Source organism: Rhinoderma darwinii, chromosome 4 (genome assembly GCF_050947455.1).
Source record: "Rhinoderma darwinii isolate aRhiDar2 chromosome 4, aRhiDar2.hap1, whole genome shotgun sequence".
In the NCBI taxonomy this organism is placed as follows: Eukaryota; Metazoa; Chordata; class Amphibia; order Anura; family Rhinodermatidae; genus Rhinoderma; species Rhinoderma darwinii.
This window is the reverse complement of record NC_134690.1, coordinates 110,855,652-110,877,235: the sequence shown is the minus strand read 5'-3', so window position 1 is coordinate 110,877,235 and position 21,584 is coordinate 110,855,652. Positions and strand designations below refer to the sequence as shown.

At 39.6% G+C, this 21,584-nt stretch overlaps 1 protein-coding gene across 1 annotated transcript in view; it reads right to left on the bottom strand.

The window, feature by feature from the left end:
• Positions 1-1,248: 1,248 nt before the first annotated feature.
• SLC9A9 (solute carrier family 9 member A9) overlaps positions 1,249-21,584 on the bottom strand; it is an 885,771-nt gene continuing 865,435 nt past the window's right edge. Inside the window, exons 15-16 of the mRNA XM_075861458.1 lie at positions 10,576-10,681; positions 1,249-5,803 (exon numbers count right to left, since the gene is read on the bottom strand). Coding sequence (XP_075717573.1) covers positions 5,567-5,803; positions 10,576-10,681 — 343 coding nt within the window. The 3' untranslated portion in view covers positions 1,249-5,566. The remainder of the gene's footprint in view (positions 5,804-10,575; positions 10,682-21,584) is intronic.

Here is a 21,584-nt window from a genome sequence, read left to right as displayed (position 1 = left end):
GCCGGTGTCGCACTGATAAACGGTTTTCTTTCTTATCCCCCTTTTGTAACGCTCTGCACCTTTTGGGGACTTTTTCTCCTTCCTAGTTTGGGAAATTTTGCTGGGAAAGTTTTGCGCTGGTATAATACGGGCGCCCTCGCTTCCAGCGGATGTGCGATGTCCCTTCCCTTTCCTAGTTCCTAAATACTGGGGTTCTGAAACTGCAGGAATGTTCCCCTCCGGCCTGCGCATTGAGATGTTTTTCATCACCGCATTACTAGTGCCGTAACTTTTTTGTTTTTCAGTTGATTGGGCGGTGTGCGGGCTTGTTTTTTGCGAGACGGGCTGTAGATTTCATTGGTACCATTTTGGAACACATACGACTTTTTGATCACTTTTTATTTCATTCTTTGGTAAAGGAAATTACCAAAAACAAGCAATTCTGGAATTGTTTTTTATTGTTTTTTTTATCGGCATCCACAGTGCGCCCTAAATTACATATTAGCTTTATTCTGCGGGTCGATACGATTACGGCGATACCAAATTTTTATAGTTTTTTTATGTATTGCGGCTTTTGCACAACAAAATCACTTTTTTTATAAAATCATTTGTTTTCTGTGTTGCCATATTCTAAGACACATAACGTTATTATTTTTGAGTGCACAAAGCGGTGTGTGGGATTATTTTTTGCGGGACGGATTGCCGTTTTTATTGGTACTATTTTGGAGTAAATGTGACTTTTTGATCACTTTTTATAGCATTTTTTGGAAGGAGATGTGACCTAAAAACAAAGATTCTGGCGTTGTTTTTCATGTTTTTTTTTACGGCGTTCACCGTGCGGGATAAATTACATAATAGTTTTGTAGTTTGGGTCGTTACGGACGCGGCGATACCAATTATGTATAGTTTTTTTAATTTTTACGGTTTTTCCCATAATAAAAGACTTACTATGGGAAAAAAGTCAGTTTAGCTTTATTTTTATTTGAAATGTGTGTGTTTTTATTGTTTTACCACATTTTTATTTACTTTTTTTTACTTTTCTGACTTGTCCCACTAGGGGACATGAGGGCCTGATGCCCCGATCGCTACTCTAATACACTGCACTACATACGTAGTGCAGTGTATTAGCGCTGTCAGTTATTCACTGACAGCAAGCCTATGAGGACACGCCGAAGGCGGGTCCTCATCGGCTCCCGTACAAGGCACACTCGGACGCCATTTTCTGGCGTCCGATTGCCACAGCAACCCAGCGATTGCATCACTGGGTTGCCGATCGGGTGAAAACCTATCAGATGCTGCGCTCTATTGAGCGCAGCATCTGAGGGGTTAATCTGCCGGATCGGAGAATAGCTCCGGTCCTGGCAGTTACAGGAGGGTGCCAGCTGTATAATACAGCTGTCACCCCGCGGTGACGGTGCCGGCTCTGCTTCTGAGCCCGCACAATCACTGCGCCGTACATGTACGGCGCTTTGCGGGAAGCACCTCCCGACAGCGCCGTACATGTACGGCGCATGTCGGGAAGGGGTTAAGGAATGAATGAATCAATCAGCAGAAATGTATATTCTATTTAGATGAAAGAAACAAAACAATAGGTAAGCTAAATAAAAATGCTGGTGTCTCAGAGCTGCCTGGTTGCATTATGCTCCTAGTTACAGTAACTTTAAATAGCTGGAGTGATACTGAATATGACAACAGCAGGTAATATTCTTCTATTTATAGCAGCAAGAATTCCTCTATTAAATCCCTGATTTTCCATGGTGTTGTATAAACAGTTTATGCAGGGGTTTATTTTATTGGAAGGAATGGATTGTTTAGCGCCCCCTGCACACGTAGAGAATTTGTTGCAGATTTTCGGTCTGGATTTGCGGGCTGAAAATCTGCAGCGTAAAACTGTTGATAGTTATAAAATCTCATCCACATGTTGCTGAACATTTTCTGCATGGAAATAGGAGCACACTGCGGATTTACAAATGTGATTCTGGGGGGAACTCTGCAGAAAAATACGCATTTAGCAGCTCGTGTGGACTTTGCTGCAGAATTTCTGCAAAGACAGCGCAGAAACGCTGCGAAAAATCCGCTAGCTGTACAGGGGGCCTAATAGACACTATTTATTGTTTTTTTCCTACACTTGTTAACATGTTTGCAGTTAATATTGGTAATTCCGATTTCTACATGTAAATCTAAAGAAATAATTAATTCAGATTTGCGCCATGAACACGACCATAAGAGATTTTACTGTCCGCAAATACGGATCCGACGGCTACGGATAAACATCCTTAGCCAGCCGCAATTTAAGAAGCGCACATAGACTTCTATGGGTGAGTCCGTGCCGTAATTGCAGACAAGAATAGGACATGTTCTATATTTTGCGCATCATTTCCACGCCAATAGAAATGAATGGGTCTGCAATTTCATCCGTAATTACGGATGAAAACTACGGTCGTGTGCATGAGGCCTTATAGTGCTTAGGTTTGCTGAGTAATTTATAAGATGTGATACAGGCAATATTTTGAAGTAATAGTGGTACCAAAAATAGGGTACATATTAAAAGAATATGACCTTTTTTTTAATGTTATGGCATATAGCTGCTATGTGCCAACCGATAAAGACCCCCTGATGATCCAAAGAATGAAGGGACCAAGGTACTTTTGGCTTATTTTCTGCATGGGGCACTACCATCCACCTGCTGTGAAGGCATCGGAAACACAACTGCCTTTAAGTGAACGGGGCTGTTCCCATAACAGTGGGTGGTCGGAAGCATACAGAGAAAAACAGTCGGAGTGCGTAATCCTTCATTCTTAGGGCTTGTCCACACGTAGCAGAATTGCTGTGTATTTTCCGTCCTGAATAGCGGACGGAAAATACGTACCAGAATACAGTAACAGCAAAGTGGGTGAGATTAAACAAATCTCATGCACACCCAGCATAAAATTTCCGTCCAGAAATTGACCTGCGGTGCATACTGATTTTTCCTGTTGCGGAATGTGGACTGAATTGATGCGTTTTTCAGAAGAGAGGTCACCATCTCCAAGCATTGTGAAAAACGCAGCAAAATCCGCACCATTTTTGCCGTAAAAAAGGCAGGAAATGGTGCGTTTTTTTTCTGCAGCAGAATGTCTGTTAGGGTATGTGCACACACACTAATTACGTCCGTAATTGACGGACGTATTTCGGCCGCAAGTACCGGACCGAACACAGTGCAGGGAGCCGGGCTCCTAGCATCATAGTTACGCAATGGAAAAAGAATGCTGCGGAGGGAAAATTCTGCACCGCAGCCTAATTTCCGGACAGTTATTTTCTGCAACGTCTGAATTAAGGGAACTTTCAGACGTGGCGGAAATACTGCAGACACTGTCCGCATCAATGCCGCACATAATCCGCGTTGCGGATTAGGCAAAAATGTTAGGTAAAGTGCTGCGGATTTGTCTTTGCGGATTCAGGTTCGGATCACACCCTGCTCTCTTTCAAACATTCCATCCCAGTCTGGGTAGAGACCTCGACACACATAGGTCCAGCCTTGATCCCGTGTGTTGTGCTCACTATACCCTGCACTGGAGGTGTCCCACAATTCGGGACGGTTATGTTATATGTTTATCTTTGTTATAATGTTTACATACTGCAGATGCTGCTAGTCAGACATCATACATACAAGTAAACTGGTGAAAACATGACATAAACATGTAAAGTTACTTACAAGGTTAATAAGAGTGGACACTTCCATATCCATTTGCCTATATCTGGCCATGGTAATAGCTCCTGTTTTCATGTAATAAGCCTGGAAGGCGAAAATGGAGGTTTTCTCTTCCTCATCAGAATGATGAAATATCCTGTTCCTGAAAGAAATCCGCAACGCAACACACAGCAAATCCGCAACACACATTACATCTGCGGATTTCATTGCGTAATTTTGAAACTCCATTGAAGTCAATGGGGAAATTCCGCAACAAGTCCGCAACAAGTCCGCAACAGACAGTGCATGCTGCGGTCTGAAAATTCCGCACCACAGCCACAGCTGAGTTTTCCGCAACGTCTGCACGAAGTTAACTAAAAAGGTGTTGAAACCAATGGACAAACTGTCTGCTGCGGATTTCCACTGCGGTTTGTCCGCAGCGGAATTCCACCACGTCTGAATGTGCCCTTACTTTCCTAAAATTGTATAGAAAGAAATGAAAATAATGTCCGCTGGAGAACTCCACTGCGGATTGTCCGCAGCGGAATTCCACAGCAATTCCGCCACGTCTGGCCGTGCCCTTAGCTCTGCATGTTACTGCTGCTATCTATTATTGAAATGTTCTAAATACCACTAAGTTTTTTGGAAGAGTCTCTCCAGTTTACAGTTCTTGTGCCAAATTCATGTACTTCTGATAATACTTTAGCCACAAAACTGGTGATAATAAAACCCTTTCAATAAATGTGGCCCCATAATATTTTATTACTATTTAAACTTTCTATTTACATTCATATTATATTTAATATATAATTATTTAAAGTTTATATATAATAATCAGGATTATTTTTGCATATTTCCAAATATTTGTTATATGTCCTATATATATTCCTAAGGTATACATTTTAATTACTTAATATATGTAAACAATACAAGCTCATCATTTTATTACAGAACATTGGATATAAAATCCGATACATGGGAAAAGCCTTAGGGTATGTGCACACACAAAATAAAGAACGTCTCAAAATACGGAGCTGTTTTCAAGGGAAAACAGCTCCTGATTTTCAGAAGTTTATTAATCATAGTCGCGTTTCTCGCTGCGTTTTTAACAGACGTTTTTGCAGCTGTTTTTCTATAGAGTCTATGAAAAACGGATCCAAAAATGGCTGAAGAAGTGACATGGACTTCTTTTTCGCGGCCATTTTGAAAAAAATGCCCCGCCGGAACAGAACGCTGTTTTCACCATTGAAATGAATGGGCAGATTTTTTTAGGCATTCTGCTTCCGATTTTCAGCCGTTTTTTGGGATGTTTACGGCCAGAAAAACGGCTGAAAACACTCCGTGTGAACATACCCTAAGACTGAGGTGCCTTTATATATTATATATATACAGATAAAAATAATATGGTTTAAAACTGTTGATCATGAATATAGATTGTGCATGGCTCAGGTATAGAAGTGCACTTTTAATATTATATATATATATATATATATATATATATATATATATATATATATATATATATATATATATATATATATTGAATGGCCTCTAGTCAAAGCACCGCAGCCAGTTCTAGTGATCGGTATAGATATAGATTGCTCTTTTAGTATACAGCATGTATGTATATATATATATATATATATATATATATATATATATATATTTATATATTTTTTATCTATATATTTATTTCTTTATATCTTGCATATGCTCCTAGTCAAAGCCCTGCAGCCTGTTGAGATTGGTGGCAGTCTCGGCACCCTACTAAATTGACAATACAAATTTTACGAGTATTGACTATATAATAGCTGGCTCTGTGAGCAGGCAGCATGTTCAGCTCAATAAAGAAAAATCCCTTTTTTCATCCAGGATAAAATGCTTCCTAACCAGTAATATATCTGCATTTATACACAATTACATCTGTACATGTCCCCCAGGCTGGCTGAGATGAAGGGGGTATGATACTCTGCCAAGTCCAAGATCTCCATCCTGTACATTATCTGTACCCTCTGTCTGTACCGGCCCCTGCTCATCTCGGCTCTGCTGTCCGGTAGGGGGCCGGGTGGAAGCTGCTAGGGTGTCTTCATAGGATGATGTCAGCTCATCATGGCTAACAATGCAGTCCATATCTTCATCTTTCAGCTCTTCCTGCTTGAAGAGAATTTCACACACTTCAGAATAAGATTACAATTTGTACTACATGTATATAGCTTTTTGAGAGCTAATTGAAAGCGCTATCATACACCAATGTTAATAGATGGCTTTAAAACAATTTCCCCACAATCCACAGTATAGGTGGTAAATGATGGGGTCCCCACAATTCACTAGAATGGGGGTCTCAAATCTTTCGCTCAACCTAACCCACACGAGTGGGAGAGGAAGAACGGGGCACTTGGATTCCCTATTCTAGTGATCAGTGTGGGTCCCAGCCATCATACATTTATCACCTTTCTGTGGATAGATAACAATTGTAAATGGTGTTAAATCCCTTTATATTCAAATGTTATCCTTTATCATATCCCGGTGTTAATAGATAGCCTTTATCATATCCCGGTGTTAATAGATAGCCTTTATCATATCCCGGTGTTAATAGATAGCCTTTATCATATCCCGGGGTTAATAGATAGCCTTTCTCATATCCCAGTGTTAATAGATAGCCTTTATCATATCCCGGTGTTAATAGATAGCCTTTATCATATCCCGGTGTTAATAGGTAGCCTTTCTCATATCCCGGTGTTAATAGATAGCCTTTATCATATCCCGGTGTTAATAGATAGCCTTTATCATATCCCGGTGTTAATAGGTAGCCTTTCTCATATCCCGGTGTTAATAGATAGCCTTTATCATATCCCGGAGTTAATAGATAGCCTTTATCATATCCCGGTGTTAATAGATAGCCTTTATCATATCCCGGTGTTAATAGATAGCCTTTATCATATCCCGGTGTTAATAGATAGCCTTTATCATATCCCGGTGTTAATAGGTAGCCTTTCTCATATCCCGGTGTTAATAGATAGCCTTTATCATATCCCGGTGTTAATAGATAGCCTTTATCATATCCCGGTGTTAATAGGTAGCCTTTCTCATATCCCGGTGTTAATAGATAGCCTTTATCATATCCCGGAGTTAATAGATAGCCTTTATCATATCCCGGTGTTAATAGATAGCCTTTATCATATCCCGGTGTTAATAGATAGCCTTTATCATATCCCGGTGTTAATAGATAGCCTTTATCATATCCCGGTGTTAATAGATAGCCTTTATCATATCCCGGTGTTAAAGGGATTTTCTCACCATATAATGTACATTTATCACCTGTTCACAGGATAGATAATAAATGTATGATCACTGGGGAACCCACAATCACCTATAAGATGAACAACATAAGAAAATAAAATGTAAAAAAAAGCGCAGGTCTTCCAATTTCTCCAATCCTCTTCACCTGCATGGCGGGGTGAGAAGGAACAGGAGACTTGGAACCCCCATTCTAGTAATAGGTGGGGTTCCCTGAAGTGGCCCTCCCCAGCGATCATACATTTATCACCTATGCTGTGGATAGGTAATAAATGCATATGGCGAGAAAATCCCATTAATACATAGATATCATACCTCAAGGTAATAGACAGCTCTATCACATCCCAATGCTTATCTCAATGTTAATAAATAGCTGCATTATACCCCAAGGTAATAGAAAGCTCCAGCATATCTTAATGTCAATAGATGGCTCTATCATGTCTCAATGTTAATAGAAAGCTCCACCATATCCCAATGTTAATAGAAAGCTCCACCATATCCCAATGTTAATAGATAGTTCCACCATATCCCAATGTTAATAGAAAGCTCCCCCATATCCCAATGTTAATAGATAGCTCCACCATATCCCAATGTTAATAGAAAGCTCCACTATATTCCAATGTTAATAGATAGCTCCACCATATCCCAATGTTAATAGAAAGCTCCACTATATTCCAATGTTAATAGATAGCTCCACCATATCCTAATGTTAATAGATATCTCCACCATATCCTAATGCTAATATATATCTCCACCATATCCCAATATTAATAGATAGCTCCACCATATCCTAATGTTAATAGATCGCTCCACTATATCCCAATGTTAATAGAAAGCTCCACCATATCCCAATGTTAATAGAAAGCTCCACCATATCCCAATGTTAATAGATAGTTCCACCATATCCCAATGTTAATAGAAAGCTCCACCATATCCCAATGTTAATAGATAGCTCCACCATATCCCAATGTTAATAGAAAGCTCCACTATATTCCAATATTAATAGATAGCTCCACCATATCCTAATGTTAATAGATAACTCCACCATATTCCAATGTTAATAGATAGCTCCACCATATCCTAATGTGAATAGATATCTTCACCATATCCTAATGCTAATATATATCTCCACCATATCCAAATATTAATAGATAGCTCCACCATATTCCAATGTTAATAGATATCTCCACCATATCCTAATGTTAATAGATCGCTCCACTATATCCCAATGTTAATAGATAGCTCCACCATATCCCAATGTTAATAGATAGCTCCACCATATCCCAATGTTAATAGATAGCTCCACCATATCCCAATGTTAATAGATAGCTTTATAATATGCTGATGTTGATAGATAGCTCCACCATATCCTAATGTTAATAGATAGCTCCACCATATCCTAATGTTAATAGATAGCTCCACCATATCCTAATGTTAATAGATAGCTCCACCATATCCCAATGTTAATAGATAGCTCCACCATATCCTAATGTTAATAGATATCTCCACCATATCACAATGTTAATAGATAGCTCCACCATATCCTAATGTTAATAGATAGCTCCACCATATCCCAATGTTACTAGATATCTCCACCATATCCTAATGTTAATATATATCTCCACCATATCACAATGTTAATAGATAGCTCCACCATATCCTAATGTTAATATATATCTCCACCATATCACAATGTTAATAGATAGCTCCACCATATCCTAATGTTAATAGATATCTCCACCATATCCTTATGTTAATAGGTATCTCCACCATATCACAATGTTAATAGATAGCTCCACCATATCCTAATGTTAATAGATAGCTCCACCATATCCTAATGTTAATAGATATCTCCACCATATCCTAATGCTAATATATATCTCCACCATATCCCAATATTAATAGATAGCTCCACCATATCCTAATGTTAATAGATCGCTCCACTATATCCCAATGTTAATAGAAAGCTCCACCATATCCCAATGTTAATAGAAAGCTCCACCATATCCCAATGTTAATAGATAGTTCCACCATATCCCAATGTTAATAGAAAGCTCCACCATATCCCAATGTTAATAGATAGCTCCACCATATCCCAATGTTAATAGAAAGCTCCACTATATTCCAATATTAATAGATCGCTCCACCATATCCTAATGTTAATAGATAACTCCACCATATTCCAATGTTAATAGATAGCTCCACCATATCCTAATGTGAATAGATATCTTCACCATATCCTAATGCTAATATATATGTCCACCATATCCAAATATTAATAGATAGCTCCACCATATTCCAATGTTAATAGATATCTCCACCATATCCTAATGTTAATAGATCGCTCCACTATATCCCAATGTTAATAGATAGCTCCACCATATCCCAATGTTAATAGATAGCTCCACCATATCCCAATGTTAATAGATAGCTTTATAATATGCTGATGTTGATAGATAGCTCCACCATATCCTAATGTTAATAGATAGCTCCACCATATCCTAATGTTAATAGATAGCTCCACCATATCCTAATGTTAATAGATAGCTCCACCATATCCCAATGTTAATAGATAGCTCCACCATATCCTAATGTTAATAGATATCTCCACCATATCACAATGTTAATAGATAGCTCCACCATATCCTAATGTTAATAGATAGCTCCACTATATCCTAATGTTAATAGATATCTCCACCATATCACAATGTTAATATATAGCTCCACCATATCCTAATGTTAATATATATCTCCACCATATCACAATGTTAATAGATAGCTCCACCATATCCTAATGTTAATAGATATCTCCACCATATCCTTATGTTAATAGGTATCTCCACCATATCACAATGTTAATAGATAGCTCCACCATATCCTAATGTTAATAGATAGCTCCACTATATCCTAATGTTAATAGATATCTCCACCATATCACAATGTTAATAGATAGCTCCACCATATCCCAATGTTAATATATATCTCCACCATATCACAATGTTAATAGATAGCTCCACCATATCCTAATGTTAATAGATATCTCCACCATATCCTTATGTTAATAGGTATCTCCACCATATCACAATGTTAATAGATATCTCCACCATATCCTTATGTTAATAGGTATCTCCACCATATCACAATGTTAATAGATAGCTCTACCATATCCAAATGTTAATAGATAGCTCCACCATATCCTAATGTTAATAGATAGCTCCACCATATCCCAATGTTAATAGATAGCTCCACCATATCCTAATGTTAATAGATAGCTTTATAATATGCTGATGTTGATCGCTAGCTCCATTATATCTCAATGTTTGTAGATAACTTTATCATATCACACTCTTAATAGATATCACACATGTTGTCAATTCCTGACCATTTTCCTATGTTACCGTGGCTCTGTAACCCCCGAATAATCAAGCTGCTGCAGCGGTGCCAGTGATGGGCACATCAGGGCTACATACAATATAATGTCACTGTGTAGAGAGCTTGATACATATGTTTTAGATGTTATTACATTGAGCTCGAAAACTACACTTGAATGTGACTTTTCGTGCTTACATATAACTAAGAAAACACTTCTTATATATCATAGTTTAGGATACATTAGTATATATACTTACTGCGTAGGCCCTGGGGCTGGTCAGAACTCTAGCGATGGGATTGCACCACTGCGGCAACGTGCTTGTGAGAGGAGGACCGCTGTGTGTTAATATTGGCTTAAGGTATCTGTTTATTAGTTAAGGAATTACATTTATCATTAAAACAGAGAAATCAGAGCATGCATCAAACCTGGATCGCTGTCTAGGACCATTTTTCATCCATCCACTCCAATCAGTTTTATTCTCTTATCGTATTAGAACCCATTTGCTAGAAATCCCGACTTTCTTACGTCTTTCTACAGCAAGATGCTGCGTGCTGCTACTGTGTGTGTCTCTAATAGATCAGTCATAACCAAAGCATTGTGTTTTCTTGTGTCTGGAAATACTGAGCATGAAGGAAGGGGTGATATACATTGATGAACAAAAAACGGAACTTATTGGGTCTACTATAACAAAACTGGTACATAACCCTATATATATGAGATTGTACATTACAAAGCTTAATGAGAAAATTCTTGTCATTACAGTACCAGGTAATTCATAGATCAGCATAAGATTAATCTAAAATCTTAAATTAAAAATATATAAAAAAACAAAATAAATTTTACTAATTGTGCTGTAATTGTCAGTTTTGTGGGCCACCTGGTTATACAATTTATGTTTCCATCATTTTCACAAGTACAATGCTTTAGGCCGTTATCAGAATCTGTGAAGCAGTGACTTAACTGGTATTATAAAATACATCTGTTCATGCTGTCATTTGTGGCTAAATGGATGGACCAAATATACAGTATTTTTCGGACTATAAGACTCAGTTTTTAGCAAGAATAAGTCTTGCTAAAAAGTCCCTGCGTCTTATAGTCAACAGTCAAGGGACCCCTGACCGCTTTATTACTTAACCCCTTCCCGACCCATGAGGTGCCGGCACTTCATGGACATGGAGCGGGGGGGGGGGGGCTGTGATGTATGGAGCCCGCTCGATACACTGCAGGTGTTTTACAGCTGACACGCTGCTCTAACGGCCAGGAACAGCAATTGCGCTGTTCCTGGCCATTTAAAGAGGTTGTGCCCTAAACCACATGTATCCCCTATCCACAGGACAGGGGGTACATGTGTGATCGCTGGGTGTCCGACCACTGGGACATTCACGAGAAGTTCTGTGTCCGGCAGCTCCATAGAGATGAATGGGATTCTTCTGCGCATGCGTAAGCGGCTCTCCATTGATTTCTATGGAGCTGTCGAACAAATAAGCCGGACACAGAACCCAGAAGTCCAAGCTTCTCAAGTAGCAATCTGGGTGACTTTCAGTCCTCCGTTCTCCTTATGGCTGGGGGTCCCAACAGTCGGACCCCCAGCGATCACACATGTATCCCCTATCCTGTGGATAGGGGATACATGTGTTTTATGGAATACCTCTCTAACTAGTTAAATGCCTCTGTCAATAGTGACCGCGGCATTTATAGGGTTTTTCCGTGAGGGACATTTATGACATATCCACAGGATATGTCATAAATGTTAGATAGATGCGGGTCCCGCCCCTGGGACCCGCACCTATCTCTAGAATGGGACCCCCTAAACTCCGTTCTAGCTTTTTGTGCTCTCCCGACCACTTGATTACATGTCGAGTTAGGGTATGTTCACATACAGAAACAAAAACGGATGTAAAATACGGAGTTGTTTTCAAGGAAAAGCAGCCTCTGATTTTCAGACTTTTTTAAGCATCAAACGTCTTTTGATCTGTTTTTTGTGGCCGTTTTTGGAGCTGTTTTTCTATTGACACAATGAAAAACGGCTCCAAAAACGGCTCAAGAAGTGACATGCAAAAATGCCCCTATTGGAACTAAATGCCATTTTTCCCATTGAAATCAATGGCCAGATGTTTGGCCATTTCCATTTTTTGAGCCATTTTACGGGCCATTTACGGACGAAAATAAGACGTGTGAACATACCCTTACTGAAACAGCGTAACTTGCTAAGCTACGCTGTTAGCCTAACTCCCATAGAACTGAACAGTAGTTATGGAAACGGTGTAGCTCGCATGCTACGCTGGCTCCTTAACTGCCGTTCACTACTATGGGAGTTACGGAAACAGCATAGCTGTTTCAGTAAGGGTATGTTCACACGTCCATAAAAGTCTGATCTATTATAATATACCATTATTTAACTCGCACGGTGAACGGCGAAATTGTCTTTTTTTAAAAACATTAGAATCGTTTTTTTGGTCACCTTAGCGCTTAAAAAAATGAAATAAAAAATTATCAAAAGATCGCATGTACCAAAAAATGGTGCCAATAAAAGCTACAGTTCGCCCCACAAAAAAATAAGCCCTCACACTGCTAAATAGATGAAAAAATATAAAAAAGTTATGGATCTCAGAATGCGCTGAAACAAAAAAAATATTTTCTGCTGTCTAAAACCTGGGTCCGTCTTATGGTCAGAAGCGTCTTATAGTCCAAAAAATACGGTAGCTTTTCTACTGCGATCCTGGAGCTAAATGCTATAATTGGGTAAGAAAAATGATGTATGTACATTGTATGCATCAAGTGGTCATATTATTAAAAGGGATCAGAAACCCTCAGTCCATCTCCGAACACACTAAAGGCTCATGCACGCAACCATATAAAAGTATGGTACCTATGCAACATTCTATATGAATGCACAAAATGCACCACTTGAGATATTTTTGCTTGCCATATTGGTTCAATATTGATTTAAATTTGTTCTGTTTGCCTTTAGTATTTGTAAAACACCAAAAAATTGCTTTACAAATGTATCCAAACAAGAAGTTGTTGCTGGTATACAATAATGCTTTGTGCCTATAGTGGTTACTTGGTGAAATAGCTCAACAAATGGGCCTATAATTGTTTTTGTTTTTTTGATGGGTCTCCAATGCTACCTACAGCTGCTGCATTATGTGCTATACCTTTAGTTTTGCCCTTGCTTCAGAGCAAAAATTATAAAGTATATATCTATCTATCTATTTACTTACAGGGGTAATCCCATCATAGACATTTATGGCATATTCACAGCTATCACCAGAACGGGGTCCACCGACTCCATCTTGCCTAGTGATGCCTAAGGGTATGTGCACACACACTAATTACGTCCGTAATTGACGGACGTATTTCGGCCGCAAGTACCGGACCGAACACAGTGCAGGGAGCCGGGCTCCTAGCATCATACTTATGTACGATGCTAGGAGTCCCTGCCTCGCTGCAGGACAACTGTCCTGTACTGTAATCATGTTTTCAGTACGGGACAGTAGTTCCACGGAGAGGCAGGGACTCCTAGCATCGTACATAAGTATGATGCTAGGAGCCCGGCTCCCTGCACTGTGTTCGGTCCGGTACTTGCGGCCGAAATACGTCCGTCAATTACGGACGTAATTAGTGTGTGTGCACATACCCTTATGTAGAGAAAGACACATATTGTGAAACATAAATAAACTATTGCTATGCACTTCCTTACAACTTACAAGGGTGGTTTAACACACAGCGTTTTTTGTTAATATACTACTGCAGTTTTCGTTGTAGTTTTTTTGGGCCAAAGTCAGAAGTGGATCCATCAAGTAGAAATATAGGTCCTTTCTTTATATTTACCATTCTTTTTGAATACACTTCTGGCTTCGGCTCAAACAACTGCATGAAAAACAGCCAGAAAAAATGCAGAATTGTTTAAAAAAAAAAGCTTTGTGTGAAACCAGCCTAAGGATTATAGTGTCCAATTGTATAACCCACAACAGAGTATGTTTTCAGCTTTAAATATAAGGGTATGTTCACACGCAGAGTCAAAAACGTCTCAAAATACGGAGCTGTTTTCAAGAGAAAACAGCTCCTGATTTTCAGACGTTTTGTGCCACTCGCGATTTTCACTGCGTTTTTCGCTGCGTTTTTTACGGCCGTTTTTGGAGCTTTGTCCAATAGTCTATGGAAAACGGCTCCAAAAACGTCCCAAGAAGTGTCCTGCACTTCTTTTTCGCGGCCGTTTTTTTCCGTGTAAAAAAACGCAGCGAAAAGCGCTCCGTCGGAACAGAACGCCGTTTTCCCATTGAAATCAATGGGCAGATGTTTGGAGGCATTCTGCTTCCGATTTTTTGGCCGTGTGAACATACCCTTAGGCTGGGTTCACACGAGCACATTACGTTCGTAAAGGACGGAACGTATTTCGGCCGCAAGTAATGACCGAACACAATGCAGGGAGCCGGGCGCCTAGCATCATAGTTATGTACGACACTAGGAGTCCCTGCCTCTGCGTGGAACCACTGTCCCGTACTGAAAGCATAATTACAGTATGGGACAGTTGTCCCGCAGCTACGATGCTAGGAGCCCGGCTACCTGCAGTGTGTTTGGTCCGGGACTTCCGGCCGAAATACGTTCCGTCCTTTACGGACGTAACATGGTCGTGTGAACCCAGCCTAACTATGCACAATTATTTTTGTCCTCTGCTGGACGATAATAAATCAACGTCACACAATTTAATTGTAGGCGGACACAACGCAGCGTCGTAAACGATAAACTTTTATCAAAACATTTGGCCATTCTGACAAGAACAAAAACATATTTGCTAAAGTGCCAGCTTGTTGTATATTTACAACCTTGGGGATCATGCAAGAAACTACTAAGAGTAAAAGTTATGATATATATGTTGGCAACGAAGATTGTCTACTTATTTACACTAGTTTTTGTACATGCCACACATTTATTTTTTATTTGCAAACCCACTAAATATTATAGGAACCACATAGAGCCAAAACATTAACGTTGCAGTTGCTGTTTCCATTCATCTCTCTGAATGAGGATATGATTTATGCTTATACTACAACCTGTACGTTACCGCGCACTACATATAGGAAAGCATGTTTCAACAAATAAATCATAAAAAAGCATTGAAACAAAAAAGTTACCTATGCATTATTCAATATGTATCATCTTTATTACCAGACTAAACAAATGATATCACTAATGATCTAAAATAGTGGATGTTCATTCTTATATGTAAGGTTAATTAGTCTCAAGGGAATTCATGGACTGGAATCTATTGCTGACTCATATTTTCTGACTAGCAAATTACCATCTAATTATATCTCCTTCGCGTTAATAATTTGTATTTAGGCTCAAAATTAATGATTCAATTTACACAGATATAGAACAACAAATGACGATTATATTCACAAGATTCTGCACATCCCTGTAAAATCATTCTCATGTATAAATTATTGATGAAGTTAAATATTGTTTACCTAGCTCCATAATGACAGATGCAATAACACCACACAAGCTTCTGGTCCCCTCACTATTTAACCCCTTTAGGACACAGCCTGTTTTGGCCTTGTGGACAAAGATGATTTTTTCAAATCTGACCTGTGTCACTTTATGTGGTAATAACTCCGGAATGCTTTTACCTATCCAAGCGGTTCTGAGATTGTTTTCTCGTGACATATTGTACTTTATGTTAGTGAAAAATGTTTCTAAATTCAAATGTATTTGTTTGTAAAACAGATAGTAATACCACACAAAATAGTTACTAGTTAACATCCCCCTTATGTCTACTTTATTTTTGCATCGTTTTTTTTCACGTACTTTTATTTTTCTAGGACGTTACGAGGCTTAGAACTTTAGCAGCAATTTCTCATATTTTCAATAAAATTTCAATAGGCCATTTTTTCACGGACCAGTTCAGTTCTGAAGTGGCTTTGAGGGCCTTATATATTAGAAAGTCCCCATAAATCACCCCATTTTGAAAACTGCACTCCTCAAGGTATTCAAAACCACATTCAGAAAGTATTTTAACCCTTTAGGCGTTTCACAGGAATTAAGGCAAAGTAGAGGTGAAATTTACAAATTTAATTTTTTTTGCCAAAATTCATATGTAATAAAAAAAAATCTGTAACACAGACGGTTTAACCAGAGAAACGCAACTCAATATTTATTGCCCAGATTCTGCAGATTTTAGAAATATCCAACATTTGGCCCTAGTGTCCTAATGGACTGAAACACCGGCCTCAGAAGCAAAGGAGCACCTAGAGGATTTTGGGGCCTCCTTTTTTTAGGAATATATTTTTGGCACCATGTCAGGTTTGAAGAGGTCTTGTGGTACCCAAACAGTGGAAACCCCCAAAAAGTGACCCCATTTTGAAAACTACACCCCTCGAGGCATTTTTCTAGGGGTATACTTAGCATTTTGACCCCACAGTTTTTTTTCAGAATTTAGTGGAATTAGTCTGTGAAGATGAAAATCACCTATTTTTCTGTGGAAACATAGAATTTTTTCATTTTTACAAGGAATAAAGGAGAAAAAGCCGCCCAACATTTGTAAAGCAATTTCTCCCGATTACGTCAATACCCCATATGTGGTCGTAAATTGATATTTGGACCCACAGCAGGGCTCAGGAGGGAACGAGGGCCTTTTGGATTTTGGAGCGCAGATTTTGCTGGATTGGTTTTCAGTGCCATGTCGGGTTTGCAACGCCCCGGAGGGACCAAAACAGTGGAAACCCCCAAAAGTGACCCTATTTTGGAATCTACACCCCTCAAGGAATTTTTCTAGGGGTATAGTGAGCATTTTGGCCCCACAGGATCTTTTTTAGAGCTAAGGTGACCAAAAAACTGCGATTTTGGCGCTTTAAATTCTTTATTTATTACAGCGTTCACCGTGCGCAATAAATTACGTTTTAATTTATTCTGCCGGTCGGAACGATTACGCCGATACCATATGTGTATATTTTTTTAAAATTTTTGCAGCGTTTGCACAATAAAATTACGTTTCTATAAAATAATTTATTTTCTGAGACACGCTATTCTGAGCCGTAACTTTTTTATTTTTTCGTCAAAAAAGCTGTGGGAGGTCTTGTTTTTTGCGGGACGGGTTGTAGTTTTTATTGGTACAATTTTGGGGTAAATGTGACTTTTTGATCACTTTTTATTCTATATCTTGGGAGGGGTGGTCACCAAAAAATAGCGATGCTGACAGTTTTCCGTTTATTTTGTTTGCGGCGTTCACCGTGCGGAAAAATTAACATTATAGTTTCATAGTTTGGGTCGTTACGAACACGGTGATACCAAATATGTGTACTTTTTTTAATGTTTTCATTTGTTCCCTATAATTAATGACTTTTTATAGGAAAACAAAACCTTTTATTTTTACACTTTTATAAAACATTTTTATTAACTTTTTACACTTTATATTTTTGATTATTAACTTTTCTTTTACTTTTTACACTTTCTTTTTTTGACCTGCAGCTCTGATCGCTGCTAGAATACATTACACTACCTAGTGTGACGTCACAGTCACTCTGACAGTTGGTCTACGAGGATCAGCAGAGGCTGATCCTCATAGGCTGACATACATGGCAGACTTGGGGGCCGTTGTCTGGCCCCTGGGTGCCATCACAAGCATCAGAAGCCCCCACGATTGCATGGGGCTGCTGATGCGCTACAAACCTGCTACATGCGGAGATCGCAATCGAGCCCCGCATGTAACGGGTTAATTGCCGAAATCAGCGGCGATGAGCCGCTGATCGGCAACACTGGAGTGTCAGCTGTCGGGGACAGCTGATCTCCAAGTTCCCGATGCACACTGTCGCCGAAAGTGTGCCATCGGGAACGACACAGTGACTTCCTGTCACTCTGACAGGAAGCCTATCAGGACCAGCCGAAGGTTGGTCCTGATGGGCTTCCATCCATGGCAGACCCGGAAGCCACTGTTTGGCTTCCGTTTGCATTAGTAACTATCGGCAAACCCCGCGATTTCGGACCGGGGTCTGCCAATATGTTAGAAACCCCCAAAATTCGGCGATTGCACCCGATCGCCGAATTTAAGGGGTTCATTCGCCGAAATCAGCGGCAAAGGACCGCTGGCCGGCAAGAGGGGAGTGTCAGCTGTCAGCGACAGCTGACCTCCCGGTTCCTGGTGCACACTGTCGCCGACAGTGTGCACTGGGAAAAACTCAGTAACTGTACGTCCTCGTGCGGGAAGTAACCTCCCGCAACGACGGACAGTTACGTCCTGGTGCGGGTAGGGGTTAAGGCACGAGTATAAGGGTATGTTCACACACAAACTCAAAAACGTCTCAATATACGGAGCTGTTTTCAAGGAAAAACAGCTCCTGATTTTCAGACGTTTTTTATGGCACTCGCGATTTATTTTCACAACGTTTTTGACGGCCGTTTTTGGAGCTGTTTTCAATAGAGTCTATGAAAAACGGCTCCAAAAACGTCCCAAGAAGTGACCTGTACTATTTCGCGGCCGTTTTTTTACGCGGCCCATCTTAGCAGAACGCCGTTTTTCCCATTGAAATCAATGGGATGATGTTTGTTTTCGGCCGTGTGAACATACCCTTACAACCCAAAGATGCCTTCATTTTGTGCTTCTTAGGGTATGTTCACACGGCTTATTTTCGGCCTTTTTTCTGGCCGTAAACGGCTGAAAAATCGGAAGCAGAGCACCTCCAAACGTCTGCTCATTGATTTCAATGTGAAAAACGGCGTTCTGTTCCGACGGGGCGTTTTTTTACACGGTTGTTTTGAAAAACGGCTGCGTTAAAAACGCCCACGAAAAAGAAGTGCATGTCACTTCTTGAGCCGTTTTTGGAGCCGTTTTTCATTGACTCTATAGAAAAAGCTCCAAAACAGCCTGTTTTCCCTCCCTCCGTATTTTCAGACGTTTATCCCCTAAGGGTATGTTCAAGGGAAAACAGCGTTTTTGGAGCTGTTTTCCTATAGAGTCAATGAAGAATGGCTCCAAAAACGGCTCAAGAAGTGACATGCACTTCTTTTTCGAGGGTGTTTTTTTACACAGCCGTTTTTCACAACGGCCGGGTAAAAAAATTGCCTCGTCAGAACAGAACGCTATTTATCCCATTGAAATCAATGGGCAGATGTTTGGAGGTTTCTGCTTCCGATTATTGGGAAGTTTTTCGGCCGTTTAATACCCTTATTGTTCCACGCTGAAGCAAACAGGTTCACAGTGAAAGTGGTATTTCCCCTGGTCTAATATGAATTCTAGAGGGGACAGCAAGCCCAAAAATTAAGGTTAATTAAGGTAAATTTTTGCACGGAAACAATAGCGCAGCACACTATGGTATTATTTCAGTGAAAAAAACGGAAACCTAGTGGAAGGGAGGCAAACTCAAACCCAAAAAAAAATACCTTTGAAATCAAACGTTTGGAAATGATACTTTCCGTTTGTCTTTCAGTTTGTCTGTTCCTCTGATGAAACAGATGAATGGAAAGTCAAACGGTAGCCCAACGCTGATGTGAACAAGCCCTTATTTGCAGCCTAGATAATGCAGAGGAAGGTGACATTAAAACCAAGACACTGAAATGTTGAGCGATATCATCACCACCGCAGTATTTATTTCTGTAATCCGATTACTGCGGGACTTCAACCCCTATAGACAGACAAACATTGCTTGGCCATCATTGTTTTCTTGAATTCTTTACTAGAAAAAGTGGTTTATGGAATAAGTAAACCGCTTGCTGTTCAGTTAATAAATTGGGATTATGAAGGGCATGGCTTCAATATGGATATCTATGTGTATCAACAAGGTGGACAAAATATCAAAAAGATAAAATGCCATTTTGTACCTTGTTGCTAAGCAACTATTCTTTATCCGTAAACCACTTCCCGCTGCCTCTGCTCCTTTGAAGTCAATAATCACCAATGTATATAACTGTGCATAATTTCCCATTATTTTATTCCATATGACATCATGTCATAATGGTTGTTATCTGCCCCTGCTAAAATGAATGAACAGATATTAAACAACGTTAAATGTTATATTAATTCTAACTCCCAATGCCTTTAGTTGTGAGATAGACGTCTAGTCTTTTTTTTTTAATGCAGTCATTGTATCTGCTATTATTACCTCTTGGGGTAGGGCTTTCTAAAGTTTGACTACTTTTACAGTAAGGGTATGGCCAGACGTGGCAGAGTTTTTCCGCTGCAAATGTTGGTGCAGATTTGGGGCAATTACGCAACGAATCTGCACCAACATTTGCATATTTGACAGGTAATTCAGACGTTGCAGAAAACACAGCGGACTTGCCACAGATTTCAGTTTTTGCATTGCAGAGGCTGAAATCCGCAGTGAAATTCCGCTTCTTCTCCGCAACAGACAGTGCATGCTGCGGAGGGAAAATTCCGCACCACAGCCTATGGTCCGCAGCGGAGTTTTCTGCCAAGTCTGAACTAACTTGCCTAAAAATTTATTGATACAACTGTAAAAAACGGCAGCTGGAGAATTCCACTGCTGAATGTCCGCTGCGGAATTCCACAGCAATTCTGGACGTGCCCTAAGGAACACTTTTTTCCTTCACACGTAAAGAATTTATCCTGGTCTTTTGTACAGTGCTTGGGATAAATGTATCATAAGCCAGTTCTTTAAATTGACCTTGTATAAATCTATACACATTAATGAAATCATCCCAAACGATAAAATTACACGTCATATTTATAATACATCTGGATCGGGGGTTTTTTTACACTCTAAAATCCTGACTTTTTTGCAGATGCTGATTGACATTAAGTATCGCTGCTTAGTTTAGTGGTAACCGGTATGTCCTTATTTATTTTTATTTAGTTGAATTTATGCACTGTTCTATTACCGTGACCTAGGTTCATGTACTTGCCCAGGCTATCACCTTCTCTTTATCTTTTGATTTAAATCCCTGCTAACGCTGGGCTTAAGAGTCCAGTGGGCAGTCCTACTCTGTGATTGGCAGCTATTCCTGTATTTAAATCATATAGGGCAGGCTGTCAGTCAAAGGTTGAGACAGCCCACTGGACTCTTTAGCCCACAGTGTGCAGGGATTTAAATGAATAAATTAGATGTTATCCTGAATCTTTTTTGCAGAAAACGGTATATCTATCTGTTCAGATTATTTTTCTATATAACGTGCTGCCCACAGATCAGACAGCACGGTCAATGTGACAGGTTCCCTTTAAAGAGCAATTGCCATTAAAATAAACTTTCACCAAGTCCTTAAATTGTCTTCTGTCAAGCTATAAAAGATTCTACTCAGCCTTTAATA